General features: G+C 38.4%; 1 protein-coding gene across 3 annotated transcripts in view; it reads right to left on the minus strand.

Annotated features, from left to right (window-relative positions):
• Positions 1-19,427, minus strand: part of taf3 (TAF3 RNA polymerase II, TATA box binding protein (TBP)-associated facto) — a 189,546-nt gene that overhangs the window by 42,843 nt on the left and 127,276 nt on the right. For all 3 annotated transcript variants that reach the window (XM_041203604.1, XM_041203605.1, XM_041203606.1), the window contains one exon: positions 7,397-9,201. In XM_041203604.1, the coding sequence (XP_041059538.1) occupies positions 7,397-9,201 (1,805 nt within the window). The remainder of the gene's footprint in view (positions 1-7,396; positions 9,202-19,427) is intronic.

Genomic DNA, 19,427 nt, shown 5'->3' on the forward strand with positions numbered 1-19,427 from the left:
ACAATTTTCTAACACACCTGTCTGTATGATTTGTAAAGTTAAACGAGTTGCAGGGTTATCCTAATGCCTCAATGGAGAGCAAGGCCAACAAATAATGTGGAGAACTACAAATGTGAGGTTGGTTTAAGAAGTTTTAAAGACATTGACATTGCTTACTGTGATCCCCCTATTAGGATATGTGGTAGATTTATAGGTGGTCCAAAGTGACCTGTTTAAGGTTTGCTTTAGGTGTAGTTAAATATGATTTCAAGGATGCTTATCTACTGTTGACTGTTTCTTTCAAGCCAAATAGATACAATTTTTAAAAAGCCAGTTGGCATTTTGGCAAGCCGGATTAGAGTTAATGGTTCCTGAAGTCTGAACAAAACTGTTGCCCTATTATATAAAGAAGTTAGGCCCTCTCCATAGAGAGTTAAGGCATCAACATTGTGGGGTAGTGGAAGCCAAGCATTGGGAAGGGGTGCAATCAAAGAATATAAATTTCTTGAGAATGATAACATTCTGAAACTAGCTTGATGAAGAATTTGAATATAATCCTAGGCATTCTTTAAATTGAAAAAAAAACAAAGGACCAAGTCCCATGGTGCTGGATGTTACAAAGGATGAAAACAATAAAAGAGATTATGTATATCAGACAGTGGTAAATCTAAGCTTGAGTTTTAAAAACCTGAAAGTTATAGGAAGAAAGATAAATAAACAGCAGTTAGAAGCTTTGAATTTGGAAGTTATTTGGAGAATAGGGGATTCTATGACGAGTCTTGATTTCGGAATGGAATGGATGTAGGGAAGAGGAAAAGCTTATAGGGTTTTTTTTTCTATTTGGGAGGAACTAGAGAGAAAGTTCAGAAGAAAACAGAATTCACTTTATCCCAAAATGGATCTGATGTTCTCCATTTTGGATCAGTGCTAATAAACACTTCAGAAAGAATACAATTAACAGCAGCACCTGCTTTTATGAACAGTGACAACCTGTCAGGAGATCCTTAATCATTAGGAAATCAAGCTCACCTCAGCTATTAGTAGTTTCACAATGCTATGTTTTCTAACTGAGCCATACAGCCAGAATTTGTTCACAAAAGCAGGTGCTGCTTTTAACTGTATTCTTTCTGAAGTGTTTATTAGCACTTATCCAAAATGGAGAACATCAGATCCATTTTGGGATAAAGTGAAACTTAAGAGAGAATCGGATATGGATAAAGAGACTTGCTATCAGGTACTTCAGAAAATCATACTTTTGGGGGGCATTGCGAAGATGTGGGCATCTCCCCTAATCCCTAACCTTTCTTTATCATCTGGAAGGCCAAATTTGGCAAAACTTTTAAATGGACTTCCTAACACTTTTAGTTGTTTCAGCCTCCAAAGAGTTATAAACAGCAGATTTTGATCAATCAGCTGTGCCTCATTTGGCACAAAGTTAGGGTACGGACAGAAATTTTCAATTCTGGTTTGTGCAGAATTTGGCTGCACTGTCCTCAGGACAGGGAGGAAGAAACCAGCTGGTTCTGATATCTATTTGGTGGCCCATGTTGGAGAATTAGCATGTGAGAAAACTGAAATGAGAACAGGATCAGCTGTATCAACCCCCTCTCTTCCGTGCATAGTCAAACAACCTGCTAGCCTTGGCTAACACATAACTAATGACTTGTGCAAGACACCAGGGGGTTGCCATTAGCTGTGAATTCATTCTCACAACAAGTCACTATTTTCAGGGAAAATTGATGAGGAAAAGAAAACGTTGGGCACCCTGTAATGATGTTGCCATGGAGGCCAAAGCCGAATATGTTTGGATTCCAATTAATGTGGAATAAGACAGTAGTTCTTCAGAAAAAGGCCAGCCTTTGTGAAGGAGTGACATTACTGAGAAGGAATTAAGGATTGTTACAGTACACTTGTCTTCTGTTTAGAAAAGTGTAAATAAATATATCTTTTAGCGGACAAGTAAGATTAGGCTTGCTTGCTAGTCTCAGGGACTCATTACTGATGCTAAGTCTGGCCAACGATTCAGCATACCGTTATCTATACTGAAGGAGAGAAATTGGATCTCTTCTCAAGATATTGCTTCGTGGATAGAGCTGCATCTACTAATGAAATATTCACAGAACCAATCAGCATCGAAGGGATGTCTTGTTTGCGGAGTTGTTACAAAAAAAAAACGATGACCTGATGAACCTAAGTTAATATATTCCATTACAGATGACATTCAGCAATCTTTTACGGGAGGTGCTGAAGTTAAGGGAAATTGATGTGCATTGTGCCAAAGAGGTACTTGGTAATAAGCAGTGATTTTTGAACAGCTACCTATAGACCCATGAAACTTAATAATCAGCGAGTAACCCAGGTTTTATGTTCTGGATTGATATATCCACGATCATATCAAATAGCGGTCATGCTCGAGGGGCCAAACAGCCTACTCCTCCTAATTCGCATGTTTGTATGTACATATTCTTGTCTAAACATGAAAACTGGAACTTGATTAAACGAATTTAGGCTATTGCTTAGAGTTGGGAGGTGTCAACTTATGAAATGCTCTCGTGTTTGTTATGAAAGTCTGTGAAAGATGACCCTGGATAAATAAGTATGTGCATGTGTGCACAGAGGGGAGAAAGTCCACCTGTTCCTCACTGGTAGAGAACAGGGACACTTATTCCATCAGGAAGACTGCATGATTAAAGAGGTCCTTTTTTATATCTTGCAAAGATGATGAGGTTAGCAATCTGAAAACAATTTAGTGAGAGAAGGAAGAGGCTGCTCTCACAATTTACCACACTGAGTTTTCTTATTCTAAAGGTAAGATTGCTGGGCTGCAAGAAAAGTTCATGGCATTTCTTTTGATGCCAAGTATTTGTATATTCAGAATTTCACAAGGGATTTGTTTTGGACATAAAATATTATCTGATAGAATACTCTTTTTGTTTAAAGATGGGGAAAAATAGAATTTACTACCTTTATGAAATACGGTTAGCTAACGTCTGCCAAAGTAGAATAGAAAATAGTTTTCAATACATCTGGTCCAAAGCCTGGCAAATTGCTCACAAAAGGTAGGAATATGTATTTGTCAATAGCATATAAAATGTAATGCAATGACAAAATGTTTCTTGTACTGGATCCATTCATGTTATTAGGTGCTCTCAACAGAATTTAAAGGTGAACTGGTAACATTCCAAAGCATCAAGAAAGTAATACCTGAATTACTGTCTCATTAGTGTGTGTCATGGATCAAGGGCTAGGCAACAAACATTACAATAGAAACTGATTTGTTGAATCGGATAATAAAGGATTTGCAATACTTCTGACATTCTGGAATGCAACTATCTTCTCTCATAGCTACAGGAAATACTATACAATTACTTTTTGTTCTACCTAAAGGTCAGCTATTTTATAAGGGGAGGGGAGCAGGGGAGGGAAAGAGAGGAAGAGAAAATCAACATTAAAATTCTTCAGAAAAAAAAAATTACAATCCCATTCTTCAGCTTTTACAACCATTATGTCTGTTAGGACTGTAGAAAAATGATTATGCAATATTTTAATTACACCACAATTTCATTCAGAAAGCACAGCTGGCAGCATCCTTAAGTGTGGTCTGCTTTTTACCCACTTCTAAATCTCACACCTGTGTCACTGTGGGGAATTGTCATAATTGATACCACCCACCATCACCCCTACCCTCATCATAAATGGTGAGATAATTGAGTGCTGGCCTGAAATCATTGAAATCACGATGCATCACACTGTTGACGAGCACTGCAGAAACCCTGCTTACTGTATCTGGGAAGAAAAAAAAGGATTGCAACTCCACTAATTTTTTTAAAATATATTTTTCTTTTCCCACCTATTTCTATTATTATTTTTAAATTTATTTCCATCCATTGTTTTATCTCCACCTTTTAGCCTATTTCGATCCCTTCCCCCCACCCCACCCCAACTAGGGTCATCTGTCGCTTGCTCATCATGCTTTCTACCCTTAATGTCACCATTAGCACATCCTTTAGCTAATATCACCACTGTCAACACCACTTTGTCCTTTTGTCTATGACATCTTTGGCAATCTCTCCCTAGCCTCCACCTATCACTGGCCCTCTATCCAGCTCCACCTGTTCCACCCTCCTTAAACAGCTTATATTTCACCTCATTTCTATTTCTCTTTAGTTCTGATGAAGAGTCATACGGACTCGAAACGTTAACTCTGTCTTCCTCTCCACACATGCTGTCAGACCTGCTGAGTTTTTCCAGCTACTTTTGTTTTTGTTTCAGATTTCCAGCATCTGCAGTTTTTTGCTTTTATCTTATTGCCACTCCATCTGTTGCCAAGCTGGATTATGAGTCTACTCTTTTTGATTCTCTTACTTAAAATAGATGGTGTAATGACCCTAGGGATTTAGAACATTTTAAGAATCAGAAATCCTAATTTGTCCCCTTTGTTTGATCTTAACCCTAGCACAGAAACATATCTCTCACCACCCCTTTCCTCCAGAAACACATTTAGTTGTTTCCGAAATTACTTATTTCAATTGTTACTTATTCCAACTCTCTTTTCTGTACTTACTCCCTTGTCAACTTACTTTCAGTTTTGGAATCATTTGAGCACTGGCAATTTATCTGAATCAGCTTCATTAACACTAAACATAATTCTGAAAACTTTTTATAGGGCTCCCCTTTTCAAATACAGACAAATTTCTCAAACTTTTCTCAAAATTCAGATCCCTGAAACACAAATAATTTTATCTTTCTCCCTGGCCCATGGTAAACAATATTTTTCCTATGGCAAGATGGATAATTATTACAACTGGCATTTCACATTGGATCCAACACTTTTGACTTGTATTCTACTGCTCTGCTGATACAGCTGCTTCCTTGTAGCCATGCATTTGGACACAGTGATCGTAAAATTTCAAAATGCTAATAACTATTTATAATTATGTAAAAATGCCAAACAATAACTATTTAATTCAAAATATGTTCCTAATTTTTATAGTGCAAATTAATTATTTAATATTTGTCTACAGGAGTTTTACGATCAACTGTCCCAGCATGTCACAGATCTAAATCCGTTCAGATGGTCGCACTGTTTCTCAGTATCACCTGGAAACCTGTTCTTAACATTCTGTTCCAACTCACTGGTCCAAGGACAAGTCCAAAGATTGCCTCCTAGAGGGTTCTAATAACAACCACATTTTAGCGGGAAACGTTTACTTTTTGACTGCCCTTTCTTATTCCTGAGTCAACTATGTATTCTATGATGTCATTTGTTCAATGACTCCTTCTCTCCGAGATTATAAGCTGAGGAACTTTGTCTATGCTTCTTTCAAAAGATTCCAGTGTTAAGAGTATCCAATGCATTTCCCTTGTCCGCCAATGTGAATTTTTGAAGAACTTAAGTCAATAATGCAGGAATTCATTCTTTATCAAGTTATGCTCAGAGGATGCTTCCCTTCATGGGGGTATCTAGAACTAGGGGGTACAGTTTCAAGATAAGGGGTCTCCCATTTAAGACAGATGAGGAGGAATTTCTTCTCTCAGAGGGTCGTTAGTGTTTGGAATTCTCTTCCTGAGCAAGCAATGGAAGCTGGATTTTGAATATATTCAAGGCTGAGTTAGGCAGATTTTTGACTGACAAGACTTATGGGGATGGGGATGGGGGGTGGGTGGGTAGGCAGGAAAGTAGAGTCATGGCCACAGTTAGATCAGCCATGATCTTACTGAATGGCGGAGTAGGCTTGAGGAGGCTGAATGGTCAACTCCAGCTCCTATTTCTTAAACTTCTAAAATTTTCTTCACACTAGATTCTTTTGAAATTCATTTAAAAGATTTTGCCTCCCACTGATGTAAAGCTATGATTTTTAGATACGCCTCTGCTCTTCAAATACTAGCATTATATCTACATTGGTATACTTTTTAAATATGTTCTTTACATTGAAGTTGTATTCATGGGAACACCACCATCTGGAAGTTTCCCTCCAAGCCACTCACCTCCTGACTTGGACATATATTGCTGTTCCTTCACTGTCACTGGGTCAAAATCCTGAAACTAGCCCCCTAACAACACAGAGGGTGTACCTACACCACATGGACTGCAGCGATTCAAGAAGGCAGCTCACCACCACCTTCTCAAGGGCAATTAGGTATAGGCAATAAATGCTGGCCTAGCCAGCAAAGCCCACATCCCGTGAATGAATAAAAAAAAGTGAAGGACAACATGGTAGATCACAGATTGATCAATTAGTCATACACTAGATGGTTTAATTAAGACATTTAGTTCTCAGTGATAGAAATATATGTGCACACATACTGCAGGGCACTATGGATTTGAAATGCCTGTGAATAGAAACAAGTTTGTACATTTGAAAAAAAAAAGACAACTTCACAAGAAGTCAAATTTAATAAGTGGACTAGCATACAAAGTTGGGCTGGTGACAGGGTTTAAAGCAAGATAGTGAGGGGCCATTAATATAAGACTCCTTTGTGGAGTACTAGAAATACATTGCCAGTGGATTTGTTCACAGTCTTATATATAAGCACCATTCTTTTCACCTGGATAAATAATACCAGTCACATAAGCCCCCTTTTGGAGTGTGTTGCATTTTTCTGTTAATCTTCTGGGATTTAGATTCTTTTTACTACATACCTCAAGGCACAAACTGATAATGCTCTGTTTCTCCACATTTCTTCCAGGACACCCGTGAAGCGCCATCACAAAGTGAAAGCGTTAGAGTGGTTCTCTGAAAAATTCATTTTTCAAATCCTGTCTTGCAGCAAAAAAACAACTTCGAAGCTTATCTAAGCAGATTAATCTAAATTACAATAGTATCTAGGAACATCTGATGTCTTCTGGCTTCATGATTTTCTTTACTACATATATGTACTAGGAAGAAAAACCTCTGAGCTTTTGTATGAAGTTCAGCAAAGGCATAATTCACAATACAAACTTAAGAGTAGCACACGAAACAGTTTGGTCATTCATGAAATTTTAAACATATTTTAATCACCTCTCTGCAGTAACCCTTTATAAAATTTCTATGCTGTAAACCTACTCTAACACCCAGCTTTAAAATACATAAACACCTGGAACTATTTCCTTGATGAAAGCAAATAGATTCAAACCAAGTAAATAGCTAATTTAAGGGATTTTCTAAAACATAAATTGTGGTCTGGTTCTGAAGCCATTCACTGCAGCTGGAATTTAGAAATTCAGAGTTTTGTACCTGCATGAAGACCAGTTTTCCAAAATAGGTCTTTAAAAAAAGATTAATTAAAACAAAAGTCAACATTCTCACAGCAATGGCTTGTTAAAAATACCTAATACTGATACTTCTGGTAGTTCAATTTAGCTTAGCTATAGTCACACTCAACTATTGACAGAACACTGTTAAAGCAATACACACTTCATAGTACAGCTTACTTTTTCATTTTTATGCTTATCTTTTTCTTTCTCCTTTTCCTTCTTTTCCTTCTCCTTTTTCTCCTTCTCCTTCATCCTTTCCTTGTCCTTGTCTTTTTTTTTCTTTTTCTCCTTTTTGTCTTTTTTCTTGTCCTTCTCTTTAGACTTTTCCTCAAATAGCCTTTCTGGAACCATAGGAGACACTGCTGGCAAAACACACTGAGTCTTGACACTGCTTGGGGTGCTGAACAAGGGCAACGGGACCTCTTTTGGAATAAACCCAAGCCCTGTTGAAGGGGCCTTGGCTTTATGTTTATCCTTGTCTTTATTCTTTTCTTTATCCTTTTTCCCCTTTTCTTTATCTTTCTTCTTTTCTTTGTGTTTTTCTTTGTCCTTTTTAAAACTCCCGTCTTTATGTTTTAACTTTACATCACTCTCATCAAAGTCTTTAATTCTAAATTTAAATGGATCTTTCTCGTGTTCTTTACCAAATTCCCTAAAAAAAATCTTGGACTCTTTGTTGGCTTCCTTTTCTTTATCCTTGTTTTTCTCTTTGTCTTTGCCCTTTTCCTTTTTTTCTTTGTCCTTATCTTTTAGCTTTTCTTTTTCCTTTTTCTTGATTTTCATCTTAATTTCTTTCTTTAGCTTTTTCTTCACATCAGATGAAGATGCGTGCTTTGTACGTTCTTCATAGAGCTTAAGAAGAGGTTCTGGAGTTGGTGGGGAAGCAGAAGGGGAGGACAGGTCAGGCATGGATGCAGGCACAGATGGAGGTGTACCTAAGCTTGCCTTCCTGACAACCTCATTAATGGAATCATCCAAAGTCCATGACACATTTGTGCTAGTTGTTGGCCCAGAAGACGACACTGGGGTTGCACTACCCCTGCTAAAGCTGCTAGATAGGGAAAGCATCCGTGGTGTTGATGATTCTGAAATAGTGAGTCTTCTGGGACTAGTGAAGATTTCGCTTTCTGATTCGGACCCAGAAGAAAACTCAAAGGGGTCTGGCTCACGCTCAGCACAAGCACGAGCTATAACAGCATCAATAGAGTCATCAATACTCTTATCAGGCACTGGCAATTTTTTTGGCGACATATCCAAAACATTTGGTTTCTCCAATTCAGTTGTTGTATGTGGCTGTTTTGTGTGAATATTTTCTTTACCAAGTTTTTCAGACCCTGAATTACAGACAGACAAAGGTGTTCGGTTTGGAGTTTCATTCTTGGCAGTGGAATGAGAAACATTTGCTGGTACTTTTGGACTTTTAGGACTTTTAGGGCTTTTTGTACGCATAGGTGATTTTTTGTCTGATTTCATTGAAGCTTTTGGAGAGCGAATGGGACTTCCTGAAAGTGCCAACTGAGACCCTTTAGGGGATTTGTTTTTTTGTATTGGTGAAGAGGAAACTTTAGATTTAACTTTAGACATGAGCACTTTTGAATCTGAAGATTTGGGGGTTGAAAGTTGTGATGGTTTTGGTATGGGTGCAAGCATCGGAGGTTCAGGTGAGAGGGGCAATGAGCCAGAATGATCTGGTGGTGCAACTGGAGATAAAACAGGAGGCACTCTTTGAGAATTGATCATACTCAAGGGTTCCCTTGGTTCTATGACACCATCAGGGCTCTCCATTTTACAGCCAGCTGTTCTAGCTCGCTTTGCAACAGGTAAGTCAACAGAGTCAGGGCTTTCGAGTGGTCTCTTGCCCAAAAGGTTTTCATCATTAACAGCCTCTTCTTCTTCCATATCCTCCTCTTCCTCTTCAAGGGGAACCTGCATAGCTTCTGCTGATGTACCTCCATCAGTGGGGACCTGCTCCTCCTCTTCCTCTGTCAAAGAAAATACAATATTAGAAAAGATAGAACTTGCATCTATGTAACAGCCTGTCATTTTCAATGAGTTTCACAACCAATAGCTTACATTTGAAGGGCAGTCACTTCTTACAGAGGCATATACAAAAGCAAATTTTCATAAAAGGATTCACAAATAACAAATTAGATTAATGACAAATTAATCCACTTTTGCTGGTGTTGGAGAAATGTTGGACAGGACATTGGGAATACTAGCATGTCTTGCTTGAATGGCATCATGGTATATTTTATGTCCGCCTGTATTGCCATGACAGGTAAACAAGTAAAAGTTTAATGTCTCATCTTAAAGGCAACAACCCCAACAATATTATAATTTCTTCAGTAGTGCACAAAGTGTTAGCCTAGTTTATGAGCTTAATTCCTCAATGGGCTTAAACAAAAATCTTCTTCCCATATTTATATTTGTGTTTGGCCACTGGCTTCTCTAACTTGGATTGTTCATTTTTGGTGGTCAGCTGGAGCTAAAACTGCAAGATTTTATTAAGGCTGGTAGCTAAGAGAATACTGGATCTTAACTAAATGCAAGTTGTCATTAGTCTGGGATCCTATTTACAGTGCTCTTCACTTTGTTCTGACATCACAGCTGACGGGTCAGTGTGGATGTCTGCGGCTCAAAACTATTGAAGTGTTATATATGCTGGAATTGACATAGAAAGAGTAAATGGCACATCGCACCGAATCATCAAATAAGGTTATGAGTTACAATTTTGGTCCCTGCTACAAATTTCAGATCTGCATTAAATAATTTCTTGGGTTCAGCGCCACCAGATAATCTTGTAAGTGGACCCTGTGTTCCTTTCAACCAGGAGTTTACCTTTACCACCCAATATCTAGTCATGTGATAGTGTGGATGATGAGTACATTTGGGGCATATTCACAATACCTCTATTCTTCCTGAAGATTTAGCATTCAAACATAATAAGTTCTTCCTGCCAGAGGACTGGTTTCTAACCATTATAATTAATGTTGCTCTTTCGTCCCACAACTGCACCCTTCAGATGTGATGTCAGACCAAAGTGAAGAGCACTGTAAAAAAGACCCCAGTCTAACAACGTGTATTTAGATATCTTTACAAGTAAAATATCCTAAGGCACTTTTTTTTTTACAGGAGTTAATAAAATTTGACCCTGAGCCACATAAGGAGATATTAGGACAGGTGACCAAAGAGGTAGATTCTACATAGCATCATCAAGGAGAGGAGAAAGGTAGAGGGAAGAGGCTTAGGGATATAATTCCAGAGCACAGGGCCAGGCAACTGAAGGCAAGCCTGTCACTGGTGGAGTGGTGTGAATCGGGGGTACAAAAGAAGCCAGAACTGGAGAAGTATTGTGATCTGAGATTTGTAGGGTTAGACAGGTGTCAGAGATTTGGAGGAGCAAGGTCATGGATGGATTTGAAAATGGGGATGAGAATTTTAAAATTGAAATGTTGCCAGACCGGGGACCAACGCAAGTCAGCAAGCACAGGGGTGATGGGTAAATGAGCCTTAGCTCAGGTTAAATATGTATGTTAAGACGAATGAGTATAGAATAACTCGTGATATGATCATCAACAGGTAGACAACACTTCCGAAACAGGGATAAGGTAAGTTTTATGTTCATGTTTTACAGCATTGGTTTGAACGTAGGATCATCAATATCCTACAACTACTAATCAGCAAGCAATGCAAGGCCCACCTCGTTGTGTTAGCGTAAAACTCAAACCGTTCATTAACTAAGTGTGTTCACACTTGGTGTTTAAGTGGCAAATAGATTAAAGGCAAGGTGAACAAAAATCAACCACACTCAATAAATTATACGCTCAGTAATAGTACCTCCTTGTTTGGAGATTTCTATGAAACCTGGATTCAATTTAGCAACTTGTATCTTGCAATATTCACAAAGTTCAGAAAAAAGTGGAACTGTTAAACAATTACTGACACTGACCTAAGTTGCATATATTTTGTTATTTCTTGTGAAACACAGAACAGCCTGTTCCCCGACAAGTGCTATAAGAGAACTTTATATGGCAGTATGTTTTATGTTAATCATATAATCATTCAACTCATCATGCCTGGGCCAGCTCTCAGAGCTTTCCACTTAGCCCCTTTTCCCTGCCCTTTCCCATACCCTTATGCTTTTCTTTTTCAAATATTTATCCATGTCCCTTTTAAAAGCTATTATGGATTCTGCTTCCACCTTGCTTCTGATAACACATTCTGTGTCCTAACAAGCAGCTGCAAAAAACAAATTCTTCTGACCTCTCCCATCATCTTTTGGTAAATATATGTGCTCCAGTTTTCCCTAGTTATCTCACTGAATATCCTCACAACTACTGGGTAACTTTATCAGATTTTGTGTGTTATACTGAAAGTTCTCTAATCTCTGTGTATTGTCTCGGCCCAGTCACCTTGGGAAGGAAGAGGTTGCCCCCTGCTTGGTCAATGGTATGAGTGAAGGTATCCACAGGGATCCTGACATATTAACCTTTTAACATCCATTAATGAACTTTGCTGCAAATTAGCATTTTCTTCCTAAAGCTGCTTCCATATTAGGTTTAGTATGATGTTAGTGCTTTTGGACTTTGACATCTGGGGGATTGCACATCCAACATCAACCTTGAGTGTCCCCAGTAGCGAGCTTTAGTAAAACTACTAAGTTCACTTTGGAGTTGTATTTTAAGCCGAAGCACAGAGGCCTAAAACTGATATAAAGGCAGCTTAAACAGTGAGTAAATGAAAGTCAGGAAACTAAAAAAAAGTGATCTCATTAGTTAGAGGTTATGTTAGCAAATAATGCATACCTATGGATCAAAGTATTTTTTTTTAAATGAAAAGAAAAATGAAGCTTCTTCATGCATTTTTATTCTCAGGTCTACCTAATTATTTTATTTCCTTCTGCTTTGAGACTTTAATTACAACAATACTGCATTTATTGAAAAAGCCACAGGGAAATCGTTTACACTGGCCACAGGAAATGAAGTTCTGCAGTGCTGAAATCTTAGTGGGGACCTCATTTCTACTTTCTGACTGTTTTATATAATTTGACAGGAATAGCAAAAGGACAAGCTTTCTATTGATTTAAAGGCAGTGACCAACCTGTATTACAAAAAGGAACATTGCTTAAGTTATGCTAGAAGAAATTCATGCACAAAATACTTTTATTTATTTATATATATATGTGTATATATATATATATATATATATATATATATACACACATACATACACACACACAGGGAGATTGCAGCAGAATATTCTGTTGAGACACCAGGAAGAGGCAGAGAAAAACGGGGAAGAGAGGTGGGGAGGAGGGTGAAAATAAAAGAAGGCAGCTACACCATCATAGGTAGGAGAGAATGCTGCTCTGTGTTATGGCCCCAGCTGATGTTACTACTGGATAAGCCAAATCCCAAGGAGGAACCCAGCTTGGTAGATCCTAACCTTTATTTTTTTTTAGATACGTGGAGAGTAGCTACTGAACAGAGTCACAGGAGTCAGCTGATAAAACTTTTAGCTAAAGAACAAAACATTTATTAAACCAGAAAAGATGAATTATATTACAATTCTCCTTCACCCACAGCCATACCTTTACAGACATATGCAGATTTGTAAGGATGACACAAGTTACAAAAGCTATCTTATACTCCAATGTTAACAGTAAGTATACAGTTCATCTAAACAAATAGGTGACCTGTGGTCAGACACACCACACTCTGAAACCAAGTGACAGATGGCACCCCAAACAGGTACTACAGATCTCTCATCAACTCCCCTAGACGCCTGTCATACCAAGAGTCGACCAGTCTCACTGAACTCCACCTGTCACACGAGGGTTTCCAATCTCCACTCTCCAAGAATTCGCATTGGAGTCTTCTCCCAAACCGATACTTTCTCTCAGACGCCTTCTGCAAGGGTCCACCTCCAGAGTTTTGAACTCTCCTTCCAATGTTACTCTCACTGGAATATCACTTGCATTCAAGCTTTCTTCCACATATCTCTCACTGACACAGCCAACAACAGAATGCCACTGCTTCACAGGCACATAGTGAAGAGTTACAGACCTACACCTGTCTCTTTGGACCTTGTGGCTTTTTGCTTTAAATCTGCAGCTTTCTTCTCTTTAAGCTTGAAGCTTGGAGCTTTCCTCTTTGCTCCTTACTGTCACTTTCACAGAACAAGGCCTTTTCTGGAATCCTGTTCTTCCTGTGACTAGAAGATCTTCTTGGGACTCCTCCTTTCTGGCTCACTCCTTGGACTTGGGACCTTTCTGGAAATTTGCTCTCTCTACAGTTCCCTCTCCCAGTATCTAGTCTCTCTGGAATCCTGGGACCTGCTATCTGTCCCTCTGCTGTCCAGTCTCTCTGGCAACTGCTTCCAACTGAACTCAAACTCCTTTCAGTTTTAATCTTTTCTGTGGGGAGAATTTTCTGTGGAGACAGTGTCACATGAGCTGGGACATGTCTATGAACTTTAATAAAAATTTTTAATAAAATTATAAACCCTTCATGAAACCTCATCCGCCTGTAGATGAGGTTTCATGAAAAATGCGAAGGCCACCTGGGCTCTTTGCCTGCCCGCCAACCTTAAGGTTGGATGGGCAGCCCAGAAAATCAGTTTAATCAGCTAATTAATGGCCTTAACAGGCCTTTGACAGTTTGGCGGGCACTCAGCCGACTTTGGCGTGCGCCCGCTGAACTGAAACTGGAATGATGCGCAGTGACGTTGAGACGCACGCCTAATGTCATCGCATGTCATTTTACGTGTCGGCATGCGGGGCCCACCTCCGCACGCCGAACGGAAGATTCTGGCCTCTGTGTGTATGTGTATGGGTATATTGGGGGGGGGGGGGGAGGGGGGGGGGGGGGGGGGGGGGGGGGGGGGTGGACCCCTGTTACTAGGCAACAGCACAGTTTTTTCCCATACATGATTGCTTGAACTCTCCTTCAAGAGTTGTGAAAATCTCATTAGATATACAGGTATACAAACAGAGCTTTAGACCTGCCGTCTCCACTCAAAAATGAAACTAGATCCCAGGTTTCACCTTTTAACCCACAAATAGAAAATAAATATGAATTAAACTTAAAGATATACCCTATTCTTAACACGCCCAAATGCACATATAACTATCTCTATTTCCTAACATCTGAGGAAAACGCATGTCCATTGCCTTACTAACGGCCTACGATGCAAAATGGCTATTCTCTAACAGACAGTGAGCAGCACTAGAGATACTCCAATTAATTAGAAATGAACTGCAGTGATGCATTGATAAAATTTACAATGATTATAAAACAAAACAAAATATTGCAGCTGCTGGAAATCTGAAAAAAAAAAATAAGCTGCTAGAAACACTCAATCGGTCAGGCAGCATCTGTAGAGAAAGGAAGGTCCAGTTAACATTTCAATGTCATGACGTTTCGTTAGAAAGAGAAATCGTTCATCTGTAACATCTTTCGTTCTGACTACAGGTCAGCAAGTTGAAACATTAACTGTATTGTCCTCTCTCCACAGGTGCTGCCTGAGTTGCTGAGTATTTTTTCTAATTTTGGCACATTTCATGAACTGTTGGTTCACATGAAATTGTAAACTAGTTCCTCGCTTAGTTCTATTCTAACTGATCCAATCATAACATCCCCAGCAATGGCTTCTCTCCTGACTCATGTACCATTACCTTTATAATCCTCCAAGGGTTTAAGCTTGGCTTCCTCCTGTTCTCATCTGCTGCTCCTTGGTTCCATCATCTGAAGACGTGAGGTCAGCTTCCACATGTATGCTGACAACACTCCATTCTAGCACTCCTCCACTTCTCTCGATCCCTCTCCTGCCTATGTTGTCTGACTACTCGTCTGACATCCAGTCTTGGACGAGCTTCTATTCTTCCCTGTTACACATTGGGAAGACCAAAACCATTGTCTTTTCCTATTACAAACTTCAGACTTTTCCCACCAATTGCTTTCCTGTACCTGGCCATAGTCTCAGGCTAAATCAAACTTCTCTCAACCTAAGTGCCCGTTTGAATCCGAAGCTAGCTTCTTGTGCAACATACACCAATACTTCGCCTCATCACTGGTGGCTGTGCATTCAGCCAGCAGGCTTCAAGCTTTTGAGTTAGATTCCTAAACCCTTCCATCTCCTCCTCCTACTTTACAGCCCTTCATAAAACCCACTGTAATGACTAAGTATGTGTTCACCTCTCCTAATATCTCCTTCTTTGTCTTCCCAATGCATCTTTCGATTATGCCCGTCAAGCAACTTGGGACATTTTCCTATGATAAAGGCACTAGATAAATGCAAGTCATTGTGGTTTTGGTGGTGATGCTCATGAATTATGTGACTGTCATTATTTGATTTATTTTGTCTAAACAATATGGCTCCAACATATATCAGTCAGTTTTTACTGAAACAAGCTTCTTGTTAAGATACTACTGGTATTACAATTTCCAGAGATTTAGAAGGCTGCTGATGAAGACAGATTGCAGCTGAACACAAGTGGTCTACAAATGTCAGCACAACCCAGAGATGGAATTACAGCCCTCAATTGTCACCATAGCATCTGTTAGGTATACAGCCATAGCCAAAAAGGTTAACAAAGCTAAGCACTATTAGCATTTGGGCTTTTTTGGGAATTCAATGAAATTAATGTTTCATCAATTCATTATTTGAAAAATAACTTGAAATATAATTGAACTGCTGGGACAAGCCATGAATGATCAAATGCAGCATGTAAAAAAACAATGAAAGGATTAGATCTGGAAGGATAAATGAATCAACAGCATTTCACAATCAAACATGCTTTGTCCATCAGGTTGCCAAAGCTGCAAAATATTCCAGCACTCAATTTGGTAATTGAAATTTTCCAACAATTGAGAACTGTTGTGCGAGGAATGGTGCTGACGGCTGAAACTTTGCCAAAATGCTGTTTGGTAGAGACGAATGTTAGCAGGATGCAACAATCGTGAAGCAGAACATTACGTGATCTATGGAACTGAAGGTATTAAAGGTGGTTTGGATGGATGGATGGATCCTCTCATCACTTCGATGGATGTGTTCAGCAAGGAGACCAATTGTTCACTGTCAAGGCGATGTCGCTTCATATGCAATGTTAAACCAAATCTTGATTTGCAGATCTGATTGCAAATGTCACATATGAAATCACTGTTAGAGGGGTGGATGAAAGCGCTGGCTTTATGGCGTGCTCACTTGTCCTGAAGGGACCTGACTCTGTTCTCAAGTAAAAGTGATTTACAAAGTGACTATATATGTAGCTGGTATGTATCAGAGCAAAATAACTTTTGAACACTTAATTTGCCAAGTTCAAACAATATCAGTAAATAATTATTCAGGGCTAACAGAGCCCTTAAGGCACATTTTCCTAAAGAAAAGCTGTTCAAATTCACAATTCTTTGTAAATAGCAAGATGAAAAACTGTGAAGCACAGTTACAATGAGTGCAACAATAAACAGTAATAATGCTATACCGTATAGGAATACATAAAACCCATATAATTCAGACTGCTGCTTTCTCCTCCTGCCAGTATTATAACTGCAAGCATGATTATCATGATTGTGCTAGATCACAAAAGGAGTCAAGTAATATTTGCAGAAGGAACAAAATGCACAAATAGCATCCTGCGGTACTTGATTGAACAGTTACTTCATTTTTTAAAAAGTAAAAAAAAAATCACTTTGTGACATCTGAATGCACAATTTTGTACTGCAGGGTAAAGCAACTACTGGACTGTGTAAGCACAGTAAGGTAAAACAATTTACAGTATTATGAATGGCCTAATCTATATGTTAATACTAGTGGATCATATAACTCCTGCTTGAATAAGATAGGGGCATAGTTGGAGGGTTTCTATAGTTACCACCAATGGTAACTGTTCTGAAAGGTTGCTTGAGTGACATAGCACACGTTGTTCAATTGGTACCCAGCAGTTGCTTATGATATGAAGCTATGATAACAGCAGTTTCTCTTACATCTTTCCCCTGCCCCCTCAGATACTTTAAATCACCTCTGTTCGTCATAGGCTATTATTCAGTCACCAGATAATATAAGCTTAAAACTTGACTGGCCTACATCAGTTCTAAGAACTATTAAGCACAGTGGAGGCACGTGGTCTCTCCGAAGAAAAAGAGTGACAAAATAATTTTTTTTCAAACAAAAAAATCCTTTAGCACATCAGCTGATGCCATCTTGCAAACCTCCTCGGTATCACTTGTGTGAGATATTACCTAGATAACCTGTTCTTTTTCTTATGTCATAAGCTGGTGTAAGAAGACCACAAAGGAGGAGTTAAACAAAAGTTACAAGTGCTTGATCAAGCCAGTTGCATGTCTTTATCACAAGACACCAGTTACTTAAAAATGGCCATAGCATTTCAAAATCTGTGCTAACACAGAAATGAGGAGGACTTTATCAAAAAGACAAGGTCAAGGAGTAAGTTGCCCATCTGTTACAACAGCTGGGTAACTACATGACAGTAGTTACTTTTTAATAACTGCAATCCCTAATGGCATTGCACAATATCTAGTGGAAAAAGTGTTTTTTTAAAAATGCAAGAAATTTAATTAAAATAAACATAAGTATGGAAATAATGGATTGATCATTTCTCATTTTTTGGGCTTTAATCAGATTGGGACAATATAAAGGATTATGGCAGCTTTACACATCTGTATTACTGTACATTACACTTTTACAAAAGATGTAGCTTTTTAACATGCAACGCTTTCAGGTGTTTCTATAAACTAAAAAGCAATAATATTCTGTCAACATATGAAACCTGTATCTTTAGAATTATTATTTCACAGATCATTTACAAATTTCAAATATACATGCTATGCAGCTAAGGACTTGTTCAGCAATAGCTGCAAGGACAGTTAGGTTTGGCTTTGAGTATCATTGCATTATTAACATCCCTTGTACAAAATGGAAATGAAAATGTTGAATAACACAGTTAGTTTTATCTAAATGACTGCACAAATTTTAAACCTTGATAGTAGATGTTTTTTATAAATTAAAGAAGCAAATTTTAATTGCCAATATTTTTAGGTACCAAAAGATTGGGTTCTCCACTCTCCTACTTTTCCGATTAGCAGAAACTCAAGAAGAAGAGAGATCAATGCCATCTGTAAATCTCCATGAGAAAACACAAGAGGAAAGCATCTTGTTTTACAATTAGTATAAAAGTTAAATTTGTTTTGAAACTGCATGTTCATTTTTTAAAAACAATTTTCATAACCAATCCTGGGTGTGATTAAATTTGAATTTCTGGTTTCTTTTTACTGGAAGTCTAGGCTGTGCCTTTTGATTGAAGGACCAAATAGCTTTATAGACTCAGTGTATTTAAACAGCAGGGTTGTAAGCTTAGAAATAATTTAAGTGTCAAACTTGTAAACATAAAATTTATATACTGGGATAAAGTAATCAATTAATCCTCCTTTGTTTATTCTATATAAGTGTAAAAGATATTGGCTCAAAATTTGCAGCCTTGTTGACAGCGAACTGCCAGCATTCGCTGCCAGACTCTTGACTGCAACTTCAGGGTTTAGCACAAGTGCAGATTAATGTGCAAATTCTGAAGTTGCAGTCAGTCATTCATTGCTCTGTAGCAGCCTGCATTGCGTGGACTCCCTGGACTGATAATCAGAGGAATCAATTGATCTGGTGAGAACTTCCCCATTTTTTGTGTTGCTGTTAGAAACCCCACATAAAAGTAAAGCCTTGTTCAACGAGTGGGTTTTTAAAGGCAATCTGAGTAATAACTACTGTTGAACACTGAGTCTGACCCCGAAAAAAATGTTATCCAAGGAGGAAAAAATAGTAAAAACTGGGAAATAAGAACACTGGTCCGAATTGGTCTTGTATACCTTAAAATGGAACACCAGTAAAAATTGGGAAATAAGAGTACCGGTCCGAACTGTTTTTTCCTTCTGGGATATTTGTGGAATGTTGTTAAATGTCTCCAATAATGATTAATGACTATATTTTTAAAACTAGATTTTGAAATAATTTTTTTTCATGACATTTCAGCCTCTGCCTTAACCTTATGCGTATGCCCCAATCTTTATTTTCCTCTCTGTAAAATCTTAAGAAGCCATTTTAAGTGTTTTTCATTTCCTCATTCACTGTTTGTGAGAGGACCTTAATGCTATTGGCTGCTTGGATAGCTTGATAACATCACTGCAGTTCAACGCTGGGAATT

Source organism: Carcharodon carcharias, chromosome 13, assembly GCF_017639515.1.
Source record: "Carcharodon carcharias isolate sCarCar2 chromosome 13, sCarCar2.pri, whole genome shotgun sequence".
Lineage (NCBI taxonomy): Eukaryota > Metazoa > Chordata > Chondrichthyes > Lamniformes > Lamnidae > Carcharodon > Carcharodon carcharias.